Source organism: Onychomys torridus, chromosome 15 (genome assembly GCF_903995425.1).
Source record: "Onychomys torridus chromosome 15, mOncTor1.1, whole genome shotgun sequence".
Taxonomy (NCBI): domain Eukaryota; kingdom Metazoa; phylum Chordata; class Mammalia; order Rodentia; family Cricetidae; genus Onychomys; species Onychomys torridus.
Window position 1 is genome coordinate 77871843 of NC_050457.1, and position 20459 is coordinate 77892301.

The 20459-nt window shown below is 41.4% G+C and overlaps 1 protein-coding gene across 3 annotated transcripts; it reads right to left on the reverse strand.

Annotated features, from left to right (window-relative positions):
• Positions 1-1657: 1657 nt before the first annotated feature.
• On the reverse strand, positions 1658-16678 carry Pdcd6 (programmed cell death 6). Of its 3 annotated transcripts, none has more exons than XM_036207137.1 (6): positions 16422-16678; positions 15720-15781; positions 11532-11576; positions 9949-9999; positions 5129-5238; positions 1658-2217 (listed from the first exon to the last, which is right to left on the reverse strand). In XM_036207137.1, exons 1-6 carry the CDS (start codon positions 16520-16522, stop codon positions 2119-2121), a joined length of 468 nt encoding a protein of 155 aa, XP_036063030.1. In that variant the 5' UTR covers positions 16523-16678; the 3' UTR covers positions 1658-2118. The 3 variants fall into 3 exon arrangements, with proteins under 3 accessions (XP_036063030.1, XP_036063029.1, XP_036063028.1); XM_036207136.1 differs by having other exon boundaries at positions 9847-9999; positions 16422-16669; XM_036207135.1 differs by having other exon boundaries at positions 9841-9999; positions 16422-16662.
• Positions 16679-20459: the final 3781 nt, after the last annotated feature.

The following is a 20459-nucleotide window of genomic DNA, read 5'->3' on the forward strand; positions in this document are numbered from 1 at the left end:
AATCAGATACTCACATATGTAGAGCAGTTTCTCAGTTGTATGGTGTGGACTGTGGAGCAGGACCTAAGGTGTATTGTTGATGCAGGTACTCAGAAGTGTGATATAGTGTCTTAGTTACAGTTTTCATTGCTGTGAAGAAACACCCTAACCATGGCAACTCTTATATAGAAAACATTTAATTAGGGTGGCTCACTTAAAGGTTCAGTCCATTACCATCATGACAGGGAGCATGGTGGTGTGCAGGCAGATGTGCTGAAGCTGAGTGTTTTATCTTGAAGGCAACAGAAATTCAACTGAGGCCCTGGGTGGTATCCTGAGCACAGGAAACCTCAAAGCCTGCTCCCACATTGACAAACTTCCTTCAACAAGGCCATACCTACTCCAACAAAAAACAACATCTACTCTCTTTGAGATTATGGTGGTCAATTACATTCAAATTACCCACATAAAGGTACTCAAGTATGCAGTGCAGGCACTAAGGTATGCCATGAAAATGCTCAAGTATGCAATGCAGGTACTCAGATATGTGGTACACATATTTGGTGTATATATACATGAACAGGTGAGCACAGGGATTTTGGGGTCCTGCCAGCTGAGACTGTAAGATGGTTACAGACAGGACTGGAAGGGAGCAGAGATGACTGGTGGCTATAAATGGAAGAGAGTCCAAGTAGTAGCCTTAACCCAGATGGTGGCATCTTATACCACTGATGTCACTGTGTATTGGTTGACCTCACTGAATAGGGTCATTTGCTAGTGTGGGTCAATGTCTGGGAGATGACTGACATGGGTGGATCCTTAGAGCACACCTAGAGATTCCCATATGGGATCACAAGGTCAAAGCCCAAGAGGCAACACAACTTTGCCACTACAGAATGTAGCCCCTTCCCTCTGTGGTCCTATAAACCAGATACCACAGGAAACAAACCCTCAGAGTCATCCTTGGTCAAGAGGACCTCAATGGATGTTTCTTATCCCTGACACCTACCCAATTGTCTTCATACTCCTATGCCTCCTAAAGCAAAATCTATTTCCTTTAAGCAGAGTTAACAAGCTGGAGACATGAAGGGGTTCCTAACCCCAGAGCTGGTATAAGGTAATGTAACATGGTTCTTATCTCTGGTTGGTTAAAACCTCATCTTCCTAACCCATCTGTCCTGCTTGTCTGTTGAACATAATTTCATATAGGAGAGTACATGAGAGACAGTGAATTTAGGGACATAGATGTTGGAACACAGTACAAGAATGGAGTCACGTGAGAATTCCGGGTGCTTGTGAGAAAACTCCAAGAGAACAAGAGTCTTGTGATCTGTTTCTTCAAAACACAGAATCGTTCTTAGAGTGTGTATTCATGCTCCTCCCAGGTGTGGCAGATGGGAGTGAGTTTACTTCAGCTGTTGTTACTCATGTGCCTCTATGGAAAACATGTTTTTGCCACATGTGACTTGTCCTTGTGATTGAATACCTTACTCATGTGATTCTTCTTAACCCTCAGAGTGTAAATTGTCTTATGCTCTAAATAAAGTTGGCTCTTGCATAAGACTTTAGTCTGCCTCACTTTAGGCCCCACTCTCCCAGGTCCATACCACCAACTAGAGCAGCAAAAATGGGTACATTTTTTCCACCTGTTTTATTAAAAAAAAAAAAAAGCCAAGAGTAGGCAACAGTCTATATCATTACTTTATTGTTTATGTTACATATTCCAATGAATACATAAACTCTTTTTTAAAAAAGTAAGGCACATGAAAAGCCTTCTGTGCAAGTTCCATATTATTTTAAAATCCTATTGGCTAATAAAAGCATTTCAACAACAGGATTACAGACATCTAGAAGAGAACATGATAGTTTGAGATCTGAATCCTGAACCATTATTAGGTTTCACCTCATGGCACAATTAGTCAGCAAACGCAAGGTTTGTATTATAACAGTGTAGCTAGGGTGCCACTACAGAATCACTAATCAGCTTATTCACATATGTACAGCCAGGTCCCCAAGGTAGTAATTATACAGCCTACAGGAAGAACAGCATCTAACTGCACTTGTGCCCTGTTTCAGCACAGGTAAGGGATTTGGCATTTCCAGTCTTTGCATGCTGTGCTTGCTGTTCACAGGGCCTGGTTATACGATGCTGAAGACCATGGAGAGATATTGCTCATAAGACACCTGAATCCAGCCGTCTTGATCCGTGTCATAGCGTCTGAATATGTCTGTCAACCTCTGGGAGAAGCATAGACATTGAGAATTTATTGAACAGAAGAGTATACTTACATAAAAGACATTTTAAAAGGACATTTGGGGACCCAATCTCAGAAGCACATGCATTTCCCTCATCTCTTAGAAGGATACTACAATGGCATTCATAAAGGAAAGCAGAGGGGTAGTCTTGAGCACCTCTAGTCAGTGCCTCTATGGGCAACAAAGGGTATGGCAGGCCTAGCCAACTATATACCACATAGACCCTTCTTCACATTTCACAACCATCTCATGGACCTAGTTTGTGTAGCCTGGACAGAGACATTTTGAATCTTGACTATATGCCCAAAGGGCCCATGTGTTGAAGGGCCCAGTGGGGAAAGAGCCAACTACATGCAGTGTATAAGCATCATGCAGGGCTCAGGCTCCTTAGCCCATCTCCCCTCCAGCAGACTTTGGACCCAGACAGGTCAGAAGTAGATGAGCAAGACCATTTTATTCCATTTATTTTGTTGTTATTTGTTTTATGTTTTTGAGACAGAGAACCACTATGTAACTCTGGTTGCCTGGTCTGCAGACCAGGCTGCCCTTGAACTCAGAAATCCATCTGTCTGCCTCTACCTCCAGAGCACTGGGTGCTGGGATTAAAGGCATGGTGCTATCATGCCCAGATTCCACTCACATTCCTGTAGAAGAGAGTAAATTTGCCTAACCTGTGCAAGGCTCTGGTTTCAATCCCAGCACCATAAAGCAAAACACAAAGAATAATGAATTACTGAGAGTGCTGGTTCAAGTCTGTAATCTCAGAATTTGGGAGGTGGAGGTAGAAAGACCAGGAGTTGAAGGCCACCCTCAGCTACACAGGGAAAAAAAAAAATCAAAGCCAGCCTGGGCTTTTTAGAAGAAAAAAAAACAACACATTTCTGAGGAAACTTTTACCTATATCATACATTGTTCTCATTCCTTTTAGATTCTCCACCTTTCTAGCATTTTCACTCATTTTCCCAAAGGTAAAACTGATCCAAGAAACTCCCCACCCCTCAGGAGACAATACCAACAGAGTACAAGGTGTACAGAGTGGAGAGCTTCTTCTGGACTTGACTAGATTACCCAGGAGGCTGAAAAAATAAAAAACCCCAAACCTTTGCATATCCAGAAATGTAAGGATCAGAACTTTACTTATAAATGTGAACTCTAACTTTATTTCTTTAAAAATCTCGTTTTAAAGTGCTCAGAGAACACTGTAAGCATCCCTAACCTCATGAGAGAGTAGTAGCAGAGGTAGCTTCTTTCAGAAACTTGATGAATACTAATAGACCAGTTATCCAACAGGATGAAGAACAGGGGGTGACATGCCAAGATCTTTTTGTTTGTTTAAGACAGGGTACTTACTGTTATGTAGCCAGGCTTTGCCTAGAACTCATGAATCTTGTTGCTTCAGGCTCCTGGAAGCTAGGATTATAGGCCTACACCATATTAGACCCACAATGACTTTTTTAAGATTTATTTTTGTTTTATGTGTATGGGTGTTTTGCCAGAATGTATGTCTGTGCACCATGTGCACTCATTGCCCATGCAGGCCAGAAGAGGGTATTGGATCCTCTGGAACTGGAGTCACATATGGTTGTTAGCTACCATGTGGGTACTGGGAATCAAACCTAGATCACCTAGAAGAGCAGCCTGTGCTCTTTACTGCTAAGCCATCTCTCTAGGCCCTCAGATTCACTTTTTAAGAAATCATGCAGCATTATAATTAGCAATCCAATCAGAGAAAGACTTTTATTGACTTTCTTTGAACTAGAACAACACTCAGAGAATATTTTCCAAAATTTTACATTGTATCTCAAGGCTTAATGCTGTCCACATCTCTCAGTGGTTCTGCAACCAACGTAAGTGACCTCAGCCTAGATTCAATCTCTAAGGACTTACCTCTTAACAACAGGTTCCACTGAAGTATTAATGGAGAAAACATTTGCTTTCTATGATCTGAATCTACTTTAGAAAAAGGGGCCAAAGCATGGAACTGTCACATATAAGCCACTTTGAGCTAACAGCTGTGAAGTCTGATCATCATACTGTTACCTCTGTTGCTACTTTTTGTTTGAAAATTTCTATAGCAAAAATCTTAATATACATAAGGACTAATCAATGTACCATATTTCCAAAGCTTAAACCTAGAGAACCTGGACCTCTAACTAGAAGCAATAGAAGAGCCTGCTTCTTTGACAGGAACATGCACTGCATACCCTAGAGTTTGCTTATCATGCCTAGATAGCATAAGTCATCAAATGACTGGCTGTTTGGCACAATCAAGGGGTCACAGCAAGGATGGAATATAGGAGGCTGATGCTGGTATAACAATGAATGCTCTTTCCATTACTTCTTTGTATTTTTTTAGGAAGTAGAAGGTACATATACTGTAGCGATAAACAGTAAAGCATATGGTTCACAGCTATATTATTATTTTGAAGATAATTTCAAAGCCAGCATAGGCTACATAGTGAATTTAAAGCCAGCCAGAGATATAGAGACCTTATTTTAAAAAATAAATAGTATTACATAATATTTCAATTATATAAGTCAATTATTATTGCCAAGGACTATATTCTATAATATAAACATATTGCTAGACTTATGACTAGCATCAAGGTTCATCATACCAGCTTTACCATAAAAATATGTCTTATACTATGATGTCATAACAGCTGTGACATTAATAGGAAATAAACATTTTCCAGGTCATTATAATCTTATGGGACAACTACTGAAACATCACTGTGAGGCAAATGATCCTAGTTCCAAGGGTTAAAAAAAAAAGTTTTCTAGCTCCAAAACTTAAACAGAAGGGAGGTTCTCACTCTGGTGGCTATTCCATTCCTGCCCCTACTCCCACCTCTGCATGTCATAGCAAACCCATATGAAGCTGCTTGGTCACCTGCAAGACGATACAGCCCTGGATGAAGTCATCAAATGCGATCTGCCCTCGTCCTTGTCTGTCAAATTTTCGGATAAGGATGTCATGGAACTGATCAGAGAGCCGGTAGCCTTGGAGAGGGAAGATAAGAGTCAAGACAGGCTAGGAGAGAAATAAAGCATGAGTTATACCTTATATTGCCTAAGCTTTCCTTCTTAAGACCCCAAGGCTTCAGATCAAACAGTGACTAGGTAGGAATTAGAGATTAAAAAAAAAAAAAAAAAGTACAAACTTACTGAAAGGCATTATGGAAACTAAATATACTACTTAAATACAATATTCTGATATAAATATGTTGTCAGAACTGTGGAGTGATCTTACATAACAGTACCAACTTGCAAGTCTGAGTAGTATCAGAATGTGCTGCTTGCTGTCTTGCTTCCTATGAGCTCACTGGTTTATGTTAGCTAACTGTACTCACTCTGCTTATGTCTAAGAAAACACCCACAAGGCAGTTAGACTTGGTATTCCTGAACCCAGTAGACTCCTCACTATGTCAACTCAACTAGACATGAATGTTTTCAGTGACTTGTTGTCCTAGGTCATTCATCATTAGAAGATGCTATGAAAACTAAAATATCCCTAACGGCTCTAGTTACATGTGTCTCAACATAAAGAAAGAAGGTACCTGGTGGGGACCCCTACAAAAATAGTTCATCTGGGATCAAGGTTCTGAAATACAGCTAATCAGTCTTATAAAGGTTAGAATCAGTAATGTGTCACTAGGCCTCATGGAGTTTAGGATCAATAACAGATGACCTGGCATTATAATTCCATTTCCAAATTACTGAGTGTGTTTGCAAGGGTCTTTGGCAGAGGATGGCAGCTGTGAAGATGTGTGGTCACACCAGACATATAGACATGACCAGAGGCCATGTTTAAGGAGGACACCCTTCATGTGTTTCCTTCCCTAGTCACCTGTGTGACCATGGTATCCTTTTTGAGGCAGGAGACAAAATCCAGGTGCTGAAACATTTTTACTGATTTTCAGTCTTGTTGGAAGCTTTTAAGTATAAGTACACCTATTATCTGAATCTCACAGTTAATGACTGTATGAGTAATTAATCATTATATTGATAAATGTTCAAACACAAAAATATGTTCACAGCACCTTCCAGAGCAGTTGCGGGGAGTGGGAACAGGAACTTCTATTCTAGAACCTAAACAAATATGTAACATTAAAACTGCTACAGGAGCCCCCTTTCTTATAGATCAAGCAGAAGACAGGACCTCCAATTTAAATCTGAAAGAGATAGCCCATAGGAAACAGCTCCCATGTCTCACTTCCTTACACCTAGCATGTGAAGTAATGGCTCTGGCTAAGCTCTGACCCTCTAAGAACAGAGCTTGGGCCCAGGTGTAGACAGAGCAAGACAGGTACTGTTGTCCTCCTGCCAGGACAAGGAAAGGGCCAATGAAATGAGAACAAATATATAAGAGATCTTATCTGTGCATGGAAGCAACCCCATTGCTGCTAGAATTAACTTGTAATTTCTCTGACAATTGGCATTCTTGTAGGGAAAGCAAAGACAAAAGACATATAAACTAGCAAAGTAAACTACAAAGAAGTAAACCATAAAAGAATGCTCCCTAGAGGGGCTAAAATTTGGCAGTAAACTGGCCTCAAAAGAGCTCCTTCAATACAAGGGCACACAAGAATAGCCCTGCCTTAAGCAGATGCAGAGATCCACAGTCAAGCAATAGGCTGAACTCCAGGAGTCCAGTTGAAGAGAAAAAAGAGGGATTCTATGAGCAAGGGGCATCAAGATCATGATGAGAGGAGACAGACCTACAGACACAACCAAACCAAACTAGTGGGAACTCATCCCTGGTGCATGAGCTGGCTTTTTGGAGCCCACTAACTATGGTGGAATATCTTGCACAGCCTTGATGCAGGGGGAGGGGCCTGGACCTGCCTCAACTGAATGTACCAGGCTCTGCTGACTCGCCATGGGAGGCCTTACCTTGTTAGAGGAGGGAATGGAAGGTGGCTGGGGGGAGGGGAGGCTAGAGGGGAAGAGGAGGAGGGAAGAGAGGGGGATCTGTGGTTGGTATGTAAAATTAATAAAAAAAATTCTTAATAAAAAAAGAAAAATAAAAAAGAATAACCCTGCCTTAGGACTGAAGTGCTTTTTGCTCAGCCCTGAGGCCTGATTAGGACTGACCAGTTAGACACATATTAGACCAGCCTGTTGACTGCCAGGCTGCATACCAACTTGTTTCTATCTAATAGGATAAGGCCACCTAGAGGCCACCACTCTTGCATAAATAGCAAGATCAGATCATAATTCTCAACCAGGGACATGCCCTGGAGTCAGTCTTGACTATCTCAGGATAGACCAGGTGGAATGTCTTCACAAGAAGGCCGAAGGGTCTGCGTGAGGTAGTATGGAGACACATCTACTCTAACTCTGCCCCGTGTGTGAGAATCTCACTGAATGGAAATGGAAATACTCTGTGTCTACTTCCAATAGCCAACACCCTTGGTGATAGGCAAAGGTCCTTTTCTACCTAGAAACTAATAGAAAGTATGACGCCACCAGAAAAATAACTTCATTGACACCATTGGTCCAGGCCACTAATCTGTGGCAAGGCTGGTCAGCACCAGGAAGTGAGCACCTGGACAACAAGTTCCACTACCAGAAGCAACACAACCCTGTGCTTCCTGAGGGTTGCAGTCACACACAGCCTGACTGAAATTAGTGATCTCTAGTAGAATGATCTGCCTGGTGCTAATCTGTGTTCCCCCAACCAGCAAAGGGCATGAGAAGGGCTATATGTGGGCCTTGTCTAATCCTAACTCACACAAAGCATTTTTAAAACTCAGTAACCTTGTGAAATGAGTCAATGGTAAGCAACCATATTACCTGGCAGTCATGCCACAGGCTTCGGATTTGCCTAAGCCTCCACTATAAAGGAGATAAGCAGATGCAACAAGATTGAACATGGCTGGAAATATAGGTAAGTGGAGGTTCATTATACTTTCTTAAGTTTTTATGATTAAAACAACAACAACAAAAACCAAACAAACAACAAATCCAAACTACACAAGTTGCCAGAAGCTACATAGAAAAGGGGATGCTCAAAGACGTGCAGGGTTTGGGGGTAAGGGGATTATTCACTTCAACTGTGCTGCCACCAGAACAGACAGCTTTACTGCAGGTAAAGTAACTAACAAGTAGCCAAAGTCACACCTACAGGGCAGTGTACATGCCCATCCAGATCTCTGTACCCAGCCACAGAACTTAGTAGCAATGGTTTCAGTGAATAGAAGAATCATTAGCCTCATCAGGTGCCTCACTAGAGTCGCAGGTATCACTGGGCTAGCCTGAAACACCACAGATTCTCTTATTCTCTACTAAGCTCCTGTCTACCCAGCAGCAACAACCATTTCAGGAGTTAGAATAGGAACTTTTGCTTCTAAAGCCAACTTCCTAACAGCTGCCACCAAAAATATTCCAAATTAGTATGCAGACAGAGAGACATTTCTTTTTCCTGGACACTTAAGAGAAATTTATCAGGACAAACAGGAAAAACCATGGCAGGACTACCAGGAGAGTTCACAGGGGATTGTTGAGCTGAGAAATGTTTGGAAGAGGGAGATGCTGGCACTGCCCAAGTTGGCCCACTGGGCCCTGACCAAACATCTTTCCTGTAGAAGATTCTGAAATGCCCTTGGTCTGATCAAGACACAGAGGGCACTTACGCTTCTAACTGGCCCCAGGACAAAGTGAGAGGGAGAGGATGAAAGAGAAGGGGTGGTCACTGTCATGCTGGGAGGAGAAATGGCAGAATTACAGAAGCCATATTAGTAGGAAATAACATACTTTAGGAAAGTAAAACTCAAGACAGTCACAATACATTAGATTATAGTTCATTTTTAATAAAACTTTTCTAGAAGACATCTATTAACAATCTTTTAAAAGATAAAATACAGAAGACTTGGTAAGGGCAAAAGAACAGAAAGTATTATATGAAACTGTTCCAGATTTGAATCTTGGTATAATCATGACAAGTTACAGAATGGATGCAAACATTTCAGTGATTCTATTCTAAGTAAAAATTCCAGTTTTCTCTCAGACTCAAGGCTAGTTCTAAGAGCCTCTAATTACATTCTGGACAGGTACTATGAATATTTATAAGAAACACAGCACACTTTGCATGCCTAAGCCCACACCAAGCACACACGTGCTAAATGCATTTGAGAATGGGCACATAATTTCCCACTGAAGCAAAATTTGGATTGTCCGATAAATTTTTATTGTTTATAGAATTGTTTCTTAGTGTTATCACTGTGTCCATGTACTTTGACAAACTGCTACGTATATGCTGCCAACTTCTCCACACCACTGTATTTCTATTTTTCTACTTTAAATTGTTCCAAAAGCCACATTCTCAATTTTGCTCATGATATCATCTCATTTCACAAAAAGCACATGATTTGCATAGCCCTTATCTCATTTTGGATGAAACACTGTGTGAAAGACTCCATGTCACATATAAATCTTCATGACAAAAATAGAATCAAAATATGAACCTGTACAATATAAACAGAAATTTCACATGGACTGGGTTAAAAAAAAAATCAATAAACTGAACAGAGTAAAACAAAGCTTGAGAGACTCCTATATTCCAAAATGAAATATGCTATACAATAAAGACAAGTGAATTACCAAAACCTGAGAGTGCTTGCTTGAGCTCGTTCTTGTCAATCATGCCAGAGTTGTCCCTGTCATAGGTGCGGAAGACATTCTGCCAGTCTGTGATGTATTTCCACACACCTGTAAATTCACTGAAGTTCACACCAGCCTTGTTTTCTCGGTCAAACATAGCTGAGATGCAGAGGAACACCAGACAAGCATTAAGTTTGCATGTTCAACAGCAAAAGACAACCACAGTACAGAACTGACAGTTTCATATCACCTCTAAGGCCTTCAGGTGCTGGCACGGAGCCACCAGCTGGCTAAAGGTTAGTTTGTTGATTACAAGATTCCTAAAAGTCTAGTTATCCCTGCCTAGGGTGGAGGGAGTGTAGAAGACAGTAACCCAATACTAGCCCCTAAGTAATGGCAACAAGAACACACACTCACAGATATGTAAAAGGTAGACAATTTCAAAAAAACACAATGTTTTATACTTCAGAAAGTTCTGAAAAACAGAAACACTAAAAGTACTCTCAGCCTGGCAGTGGTGGTGCACACCTTTAATCCTAGCACCCCGGAGGCAGAGGCAGGCAGATCTCCTGCATGTTCAAGGCCAGCCTGGTCTACAGTGTGAGTTCCAGGACAGGCTCCAAAGCTACACAGAGAAACTCCAAAAGCGCCCTCTGCCCCCCAAAAAGTACTCTCACTTTATCAGAAATAAAATAGTATACAAAGGTTAAGTCCCCCATTATTCTAGCTCCTGGGCTTGAGCCAGAGTAAACCCTTTTACTTACTGCCCAAGTACACACCTCCAGAGGGAGGCTCAGAGGAGTTCTCCTAGGGCAAGAAATGCCTTGTTTTAATTAAAAGATGCCCTAATCTATTATCCTAGGAACTTTGGATTTTATTTTTAAGATCTGAATTCTTATTTAAAAAAAAAATCAGTTTAATTCTTAATGTGAGCTCTCAGTTCCTGTTCACGCTGCCAGACCTGCTGCCTACTGCCAGGCTGTCCACTATTATGAACTTTAACCTCCTGAAACTGTAAGCCCAAATAAACTCTTTCTTCTGTAAGTTGCCTTAGTTGTGGTGTTTTATCACAGCAATGGAAAAGTAACTAAGACACAGGGAGAACCCAAACTGATAATCCTGGTAAGAAATGATGGAAATCTTCCAGGAGGACCCAACTCCAGCTCAGGCCTTGGTACATGCATTTTAAATTCAACCAGACACTAGCTTGCAAAACAAAGAAAAGTAACTAAAACATGAAGGAAATCAGTTACAAGTATGAAATTTAACAAGAAGAATTATTAGATGTAGACTGCCTTCTTTCCTATAGACTTCAAAGTCATAAGTAACACAAGGTAAAGTAGATATAAGTTAATATATAAATTCTTAAATAAATGCATTTCTTAACGTTTAGAAGACAATTACTTATAATACTTAAATAAAAGTCACAAAAATGAATTTTTTAAAAGATACTACCAAAATAACAAAAAAAGGCTTAGAGAAAACTGTAATATGAAAATGTTATGCATCTATAACCTCTGAATTAGAAATGGAAAGGACAGACTAAGATGTAAATTTAAACTAACAAATAAGTGAAAGCATCTAGAAATACAGAAGCAGGAAGGATGAAACGTAAGAGCCCACTCAATATGACTGGGGTTACAGTAGCACCCACAGAAACAACCACCTAGCCTGTCTGCATAGATACTTACAAATGATTGATCTAACAGTCACTGGATTAAACGGAGTCCAAGTACCTGTAAACAAATGACATAATAGCAATTAGACAAAAGAAGATAAACTTGTAAGACGCTCTAAGTGACTTGTCTATGATAGTGCATGAGTCAGTAGCCTGCTCTGGAACAGAGGTTGCAAGCAGGGGCCTGCTCCCTGGGACACCAGAAGATCTGGTTGCCTGAACCTCTAGGAGCCCTGGGCACTTCTGGTCAGCACCTAGTCTACACTTCCAAGTTTAAACTATTTGTAACTATCAGAGGCTCGACGCTGTTTCTCTGTAGAACTTCAGTTGTGCAAATTTCTGGGGAGAGCAGACATGTCAGACTGTGCCCAGGGTCCCAAAGACCACCTTCAGGCTTGACAACTCTCTAGGACAAGACTCACTGTTTTACAGAGGGGACAAAGAGTAAACGTAGCAAGGGATAACTGGGTGGAAAACCAGGAATGGGCTCCTAGAATCAGTGAGAGACATACTCTACTATAGCACAGGCTACCAGCAGAGCAACTATCCTGAACCTGAGAGTCTATCATTTTTCAGTAGTCAGCCACTAAGCTCCAGCTGTCCAGAGGAAAATAATGCTCTCTGCCACAAACTACCTAGGCAAAGAAGTCAAGACATGACAGTGCAGGCCTGGGATGCCAGTACTTAGGAGGCAGAAGCAGCAGGATGCAGAGTTGATACTACAGTGAGATCCTGCATTAAAAAAAACTTTCAGTGCCCAGGGAAATCCAGCCTATTGAGTTATTCTCCCCACCCAACTGTCAAAGACATAAGTAGATCTCAAACTCCCTCTGCACCAACACAGGGCAACAAAGACTGTCACCCATGGAACTAGGCCAATGGTGAGGAAAAGGCATAAGTGATTAGATAATAACTTTACAGGGAATCATCTTACTTATATGTAAGTGTAGTTTGCCTCAGCATTTTTTTTTATCCTAGAACTCTATTGAGAAAAATGCCCCCCCCCCCCAAAAAAAAAGACTTTTCAAAGTACAACTGAAAACATGCATCTCAAATCACTAATAATATGTTTGGTAAGTCAAATCTACTTCAAAAGCACTAAAAAGAGGTAAATGTGGTGGCAAGTGCCTATAACTCCAGCACTTGGGAGGTAGAGGCAGGAAAACTATGAGTTCACAATCATCCTCAACTAAACAGTAAGTTTTAATTAAAGTCAGCCTGGGCTACACTTCACAAAAGACTAATCAACAAATTAACAGGCCAAAAAGGAGCTTGAGAAAAATTAATTTTTAATATATAACCCAAGAAGTCCCAAAAAAGTTTGTGATACATTATTTCATAAAGGTAAGAGAAATCCTGTGGTAGCTGATCTTCATTGTCAACTTGATTGGATTTAAAAATCAATCACCTAGGAGATTAATAATATATATTTCCATGATTATGAGGGTATGCCCAGATGGAATTAACTTAAGGGAAAGACCTACCCTGAATGTAGGTGGCACTACTCCATGGGTGGGGTCCACACAGAATAAAAGGGAAAGAGGAGACAGCCAGAGGAACAGAGGAACACCAACATTCCTCTTTTTAGGCTCCCTAGCTGCCAGGAAGTAAATGGTTCTGTCCCACCAAACCTTCCTCTTCTGAATGGGTTGAACCCAAACTGTGAACTAAAACAATTTTTTTCTTCCATGAGCTGCTTTTAGCAGGCATTGCAGTTGCAGGGATGAGAAAACAAATCCCATTCTATGTTCTTTCTGTCCAATGACCATACTTCTATGTAAACAAATCTCAGAGGCCCAGTGTACCCACAAACACTCCTGGTATGGTGTCAAGTACACAGCAACCAAAAGGTCTAAACTGAAGGGAGAAACCATGCTATTTTTAACTTCATATTTCTTTCCACAACATATTAATTAAATTTCCTAAAAGAGAGAAAGAAGTTGAACAGTTGCCTGAAGGACACTAAGCCCCAATTCAAGTCAGAATCATTTTGAAATCAGTGCTCAAGCTAAACAGAGAAAAGCCTTGGCTCGTGTTGGGAACATAAGAACTGGCCCCATGTGTGCAAGGCCTTGCACAGACCTACAAGCTTAATAATCTATGTGTCCCAAGAGGCTTCAGTGACTATTTGTTTTTGTTTGTATATTAACTGAATACATGCTCCTCTTCACATTAGCTACTAAAAATTTTGAATCCAAATTTATGGCTTATCGTTAACCTTTCATCTTTACGGTCTATTTTCTACCTCTCAGCTATCATGATTAAATTTTACTTTATTCTCTGTATTCCGACTATTTGGAATTATCAATGAGCACAAACTCCAGTTCTATCACTGCTCACAGAGCAGGTGATACCGGTGTTTTTGAGGTGCTGTCACTTCCTTTCACTCTGAAGCCTTTGTGCTTTTCTACCTTGTTTGTACCAGATGTAGGTCACTAAACACATGAGCCAAACCACTAGGGACCTATTTTTCTGCCTACATGCTGCCATGGACCCTAGGGTACCCTACTTCTCTTCACTAGAAGATATACTTCATACCACACGGGTGCGGCTGCTCCTGTAGACTTTGATTTTTCCCTGATAACCTGTCAAAGTCTACTTTCCCAATACGGTAAACAACACAGTGGCTAATTTATACAGCATCATTATACCATCAGGCAACAGAAAACCACCAGGATTTAAAGTGGTCCCTCAACAACACCATCTTGTGATCCCCACAGGTTAAGCAATAAAAATTATGTCAGTTTAAAGGTCACTCTGAAAATATAAATGAAACAAGAATGCCTAGCATAAGTGGATGGCAGAGGGCTTTAATTCTGATGCCAAGGGTATGAGGCACTATCTAGCATCGCACTTGCCTTCTCCCTTTTATCCAGCCAATTACAGGAAAATAATCCCCATTATAACAAAACTGAGCCTTTTAAATTTTTCATCACATCTTGAAACTAATCCCTTCCCAAGCTTATACAGCTCACCTGGGGAAAAACAAGCTCTAAATATAATCATTAGAAAAGATAGCCACTTAAGAATTACAAACGATACTTAATAAGAAAAAATGTCTCTAGGATCATGGATGTCCTCTGTTGGTAGGGTATTTGCCCACTGTGCATATAGTTCTAGGTTCTATGCTCAGTACAGAATAAACCAGCACTCAGTATTTAAGAGTTAGATGCAGGAGGGTTGGAAGTTCCAGGCCAGCCTAGAACATATGAAACTGTCAAAAGAGAGAGAGAGAGAGAGAGAGAGAGAGAGAGAGAGAGAGAGAAAGAAAGAAGAAAGAAAGAAAGAAAGAAAGAAAGAAAGAAAGAAGAAAGAAAGAAAGAAAGAGGAAGAAAAACGTTGGGGCTGGAGACAGTTCAGAGGTTTAGAACACTTGTTGACAGTGCAGAGGACCCACGTTTGATTCCCAGCAACTACATGGTGGCTCACAATCATCTGTAACTCCAGTTCCAGAGGGTCAGGTGCCCTCTTCTAGCCTCCATGGGCGGCAGCAGGCATACACCTAGTTCACATACATACAAGCAGGTAAAACATTCATACAAATAAATAAATCTTAAAATTAAATAATTTTTTAAAAAAATGTCTCTAATGGCACCATTAAAGATTAATAACACTGACACCAGCAAAAATATGACTCCATGGAGAGCTCCATACAAAGGCCACAATCCTCTCAATTCTGCTGGGATACAAAGTGTTCCTCACATTTACATAAATACCCCCCATGATCCTGCAAACATCACTTGCCATATATCTATTTCCCAAACTGGCCCCAGAGTTTAAGCAGTTCTTACAGCAAACATATTTCCACAAAAAAACTTAAGAACCATTTGAGACTGTTCAACAACTAAACAATTACTTCTAAATGTCACCTGACAATTTTTCAGTGTCCCTGATGATCCTCTTCAGAGGAGTTGCTAAGATTGATTTACCCAAGAAGGTCAAAGGCCTTCTAGATAACTAAGGGACCTTTGATGCAGAGGTAGTCAAGGCCTACACTGTGGCTCCCATTTCTCAGAAAGCATTTTCTGAGGCTCACATACATTTGGAGCTTAGTGAGGCAAGAATAATGATAATCAAGACAATATGGACACAGTAGCTTAGAAACACCTTTACCTTATACTGGTAACCGCAGGATCTCCTTATTTGGAAATAATTCCAAGAAAGAAACTGCTTATTGTGAATAGATCAGGCTTCAACTCACCATTGGATAATGCTTGCTGAAGCTCATTGTCTGAAATCACTCCACTCCTGTCTTTATCAACCCTGCAAAATAAAAAAGACCTACGGGTAAGTTGGTGATGAAAAGTAAAGGAAAAATAAAACATCATTTCTATCAACCTACACTAGGTCTGGAATGTTATTCTGGCCAGACCTTTCTCTTAGCTCAGCTGGAATGTCACATGCTCCCAGGTGTGCCAGAGATTAAGGAACAATTTCTCTTAGTTCTTCAAGTCCGTCTAAATTTACACCTGCACCAGTTTATATTTTTCATACTAGATAAAGATTCTCTAGGACAAATAAGTCATTCCTTGGCCACAAGTCGGTGGGGTGACAATCAGGCGATTCAGAAGGACGATCAAGGACAGAAGACGCTGCAGTAGTTGCCAGCTCTTTTTGCTGATGCTGTTTTCCTGACTCAAGATCTGTCCCGATCCTAAAGCAAGCACCTCAGACCCTCCCTGTAGGGCAGCTGGTCCGCGCCCCTCAGCCCTGAGCAAAAGGAACTGACAACATGACCCGGAGCCTTGTACTACTGTAGATGACAGGAAGCCAGGGATGGAGAGGAGTAGGAACGACTGCAAGGGAGGTCCGAGGGAAAGAAGGCCAGAGAGAACCGGAGAGTAGGCCCTGGAAACCGAGGACCCTCCCAAGGACCGGAGGAACGGGGCAGCGCCGGCCTCACCGCTGGAAGACGTTCCACAGGAAGCTCTGGTCTGGCAGCGCAGCTCCGGCAGCAGGGCCAGGGCCTGCGCTCGGGCCTGGACGGTAGGAGTAGGCCGCCATGGGCTGATGCACAGCAGTAACGCGGCCCCGCTCCAAACGCTGAGCTTCCGCCTCCGTCCCGGGCAGGACCAGGAGCCCACAACTTCCTGGAAACAACGGAAGCGCGTGTCTTTGAGTCACTTAGCAGGCGTGGTCAGTTGCCACGCAACGTCTGGAGGGCCTAGCGGCTAGTCTGGGCCCGGCCTCCTCTTGCTAGCGGCACCCCGCGCCTTTCAGCCCGACCCTGCCCCGCCTCCTGCCCAGCCCAGGTGCGGGGCTTGTCCTGGAGCTGAGGTGGATAAGTTCAAAAGAGAGCAGACCACGCCGGGCCAACCCAAGCTTACAAAACGCCTGGACCTGGGATAGGAAGTGGTGAAAGCTTCACTCGAGTTGATGATCTCCCGTTATGTCTGCATAGATAAGAATGGTGTAAAAGTGATGTGCACCAACTGCGTGAAGTTCTCGTCGGAAACTCAAAGTGACATTTTAAGCAACCTGGAGTTTGTCCGTCAGTCTGTACTCCACCCTCCCTCCTTCCCACTTGCTTATATCGGTTGAACCTCCACCTCCCTGGATTTGCACAAATAAGTTCGTTTGTGAATGGCCCCAGTAAGTTTTGGTCCTGAAGTGATAAAGTCCTTGGTCTGTGACCTCTACTTGGACTCTTGTACTTAACACTTTTGGTGCTTACTCCTATAATTATAAACTTGCCTTCCTTCATTCTGGATACTAATTCTATGATGCTTTTATAATTGGAATGCTCCTGAATTGAGAAATGCACAGTATTGGGGCAACTACCAACCTGTTGTGTTCACATTCACATGCATCAGGCCATCCTTTCACCAAGATCTGTGTGCTGTGTACAGTTCAAGATACTACAGTTATTCCAGTTCTGCCACAGGATTATTCCAGCTTTCCTGTTCCTCATTCAGATAAGGCCGATTTATCATCATAACTGCTATGCTATCTTTGTGGGTTTCTAGTTTACTTGCTAAGACTGAACAGTCCAAGGACCAAGAGTATGGCCTCGTACACCTGAAACTTTCTTCCATGTGGACAATCATCCATTATTTAGCACAGCTACAGATCTGATCAACTCCCAACTGTATCATTTCTGCCCCATTTTTCTTGTTCTTGTCCATGAGATTTTCAAATTATTCAAAGAAACTATCTCATAGCTTTGGCATTTACCTAGAAATCTACAAAGCTCTTTAAGGTGGATTTTCTTCCATGATTTAGTGAATTCATTTTTAAAATCTCTCATAAACTGTACATCTTACTTGTTGAATAATCTTTCAGACTTTTCCAGTTCTTTTATTTAGATTCTGAAATCCATTTTTATCCCGTTCTATCTCTGGCTCCTTTTCTCTTTTTCAGAAATAATATTAACAACCAAAATTTTGCTACCTGATCGGGAAATTTTCTAACACAGACAAACTTCAGCTGGAAGCAGTTACTTTTGCAGACCTGAGGCCCATACCTACAGAACCTGGGGCTCTACTAGCTGTTTACTGACAAGTCTCCAGCTTGGAATGCTATAAAGGTTCAGTCCATGGAGACTACCTTCTCCAACAGCTTACAGGCAGCTCTCTTCCAGGCATCACCATCTATCTCCTTACCCTATCTCAGGTTCAGTTTCCTCCTAACCGGCTCTGTTCTAAGCTTTCCAGGAGTTGAGTTGAAATAAATGAGATAACACTGTCCTCCCTACTGTAATGTTAATCATATCATGTGTCTGCATTTTGGGCCAGTCTTTCCTTTAGCCTAATTTCTCTGAGCTACTTTGAAAGTTCTTATTTTCCTTTAGAACTTTTCTAAACATTTGCCTTTTCTGGGAGCTGGGGTGCTTGATGCATTCTATACTGTTCACCATTGAAATGGGTTAGTCATTGTCCTATCCTTTGCATAAAGATATTTTTGGGTATGCACTGACGCATGCATGTTTTTATACATATCTAACTTAGCAGTTTACCTCTAAGCCACACTGGCTCCTGTGCTTACTTTCTCAGGCTGATTGCAGCACTGAGCATTTGCACAGGGAAGACAAGTCCTTTTTACTGTAACTTTTCCTTAAATGGCCTCTGGGACAGAGCCAAACGTGCTCAGCATACCCCTTTCTTTCTCGGATTAATGATGAAACGTTGTCCCTTGGCTGCAATATTAGTCTTTGAATTTAGTTTGAAAGAGAACAACCTATCACTTTCTATGTAACTCAGGCTTCTTAGTGAGTATTGAATCTATCAAATGTGTGCTAGTTGGTGTGAGGACAGCAGCAAATGTCCACACACCACTACTGGCCAAGGATGGACTTGTTCTGATCTGCTTGCTCTGACATGATAGCCACTTACCACATGAAGCTCCAGAGCACTGAGATGGACCAGTATAACTGAAGTAGTTTTAAAATTCAAGTTAATTTAATTAATTAAAATGTAGCCAGCTACACGTGGCTATGATGAAGCATTGACTCTTTTTTTTTCCTTCAAGGTGCCATCACATCTGGTACCCAACTTCCTTTACTTACATGGTTTGTTGCTTTCTACAAAATGTTTCATTTTGAAATTCTGAGACCTATATTTTGAAAGTTTCTGGTTCATTGCTCATTAGTAAAGTATAGACATTTACATTTGTGACTATGAGAAAACCATCACCCTATTATGCTGCAGGTGTCTCATGTTTTTAATTCAAGTGCTAATCTTGAATATTCACTATAGTTAGAGAGCTTCTCTCCAGGTTCCACCAAGCCCCCGCGGCCCCACAACCCACATATAAAATAATCATACAGACACTTATATTATTTAAACTGCTTGGCCATTAGCTCAGTCCTACCATTATCTAGCTCTTACTCTTATATTTAGCCCATTTCTGTTAGTCTATACTTTGCCACATGGCTTGTGGCTTACTGGTGTCTTTACATGTTGCTTCTCATGGCAGCGGCTGGCAGTGTCTCTCCTCCCCAGCCTTCTACCTCCCACAATTCTCTTCTCTGCTTGTCCCGCCTATATCTCCTGCCTGTCTACTGGCCAATCAGCACTTTATTTATACAGAGTGATATCCACAGCAATTCACTCTAGCACTCTCATAGAGCTTTGCATACTCATTAAACCTTCTGAATGGGGCCAAGTTACTATGTAGTCACAACTTTCCACCTGCTATCCTGCCTTTTGGTTGGACCTTGTCATTCTAGTTTTCAAATTCCCTAGTCATTCTAGAAATGCAAATTCTTGGGTGCAACCAGAACCTTAGGAATTACAGGTCCCGGCTGGAATATTGCAGGCCAATCTTCCATTTCTCATTTTCCTTTTTGTTTTTTTAAAGCAACAAACAAGCATACATTCATATTGTATGAAATATAATGCTGTGCATTGAGAGCTGCTAGTAGCAAAAGTCCATGAAAGCATAAAGCAGCGACTAGAGTTCAGAAGGTCAATCTATCAGAACTAAGGGTTCTGTTAGAGGAAACCATCACACAAGGCATTATGGAGTTACTGCCTTTTGAATGAACTGTTTCTTGTTGTAGTAAACTTCTTGTGCAATAACAGCTATGATTCTCCCCATTTACCGTGCATTCCCATGTTATGTGTACATGTAATCTCATGATTGCATCTCAATCTTAGGGGCATAACTCACCTAATACACTTAGCGTAATTGGATAACTATCCCCAGCTGTGTTTATTTTTCATTAACATGTATCTGGCCAGGGCCATTCTCTAGGAAAAAAGTATTTCAGCAAAGATACCTTTTACCAAGGACAAAACTGCACATTAACATTAGCTCATCTCACCTACAGATAAGAGAAAATAACTACTAGCAATTAAATCCTCAACTCCTTACCTTTACCTGGGAATATTTATACAAGACCCTAACTTAAGAGATTTACTGTTCACATTCCTGGGGTGATGTTTTAGCCACTTGCTAATTACTAAGTTAAGGTAGTTACTTCCCACTGACCCAAGTAGAT

Bases quoted from the DNA above. Each gene is read 5' to 3' on its own strand.
- Pdcd6 (XM_036207135.1), bottom strand. From the start codon at position 16,522: ATGGCGGCCTACTCCTACCGTCCAGGCCCGAGCGCAGGCCCTGGCCCT. The intron at 15,782-16,421 runs GTGAGGCCGGCG...TTTATTTTGCAG, and splicing joins CTGTGGAACGTCTTCCAGCG to GGTTGATAAAGACAGGAGTG. The intron at 10,000-11,531 runs GTAAGTATCTAT...TCTGCATCTCAG, and splicing joins GACTGTTAGATCAATCATTT to CTATGTTTGACCGAGAAAAC.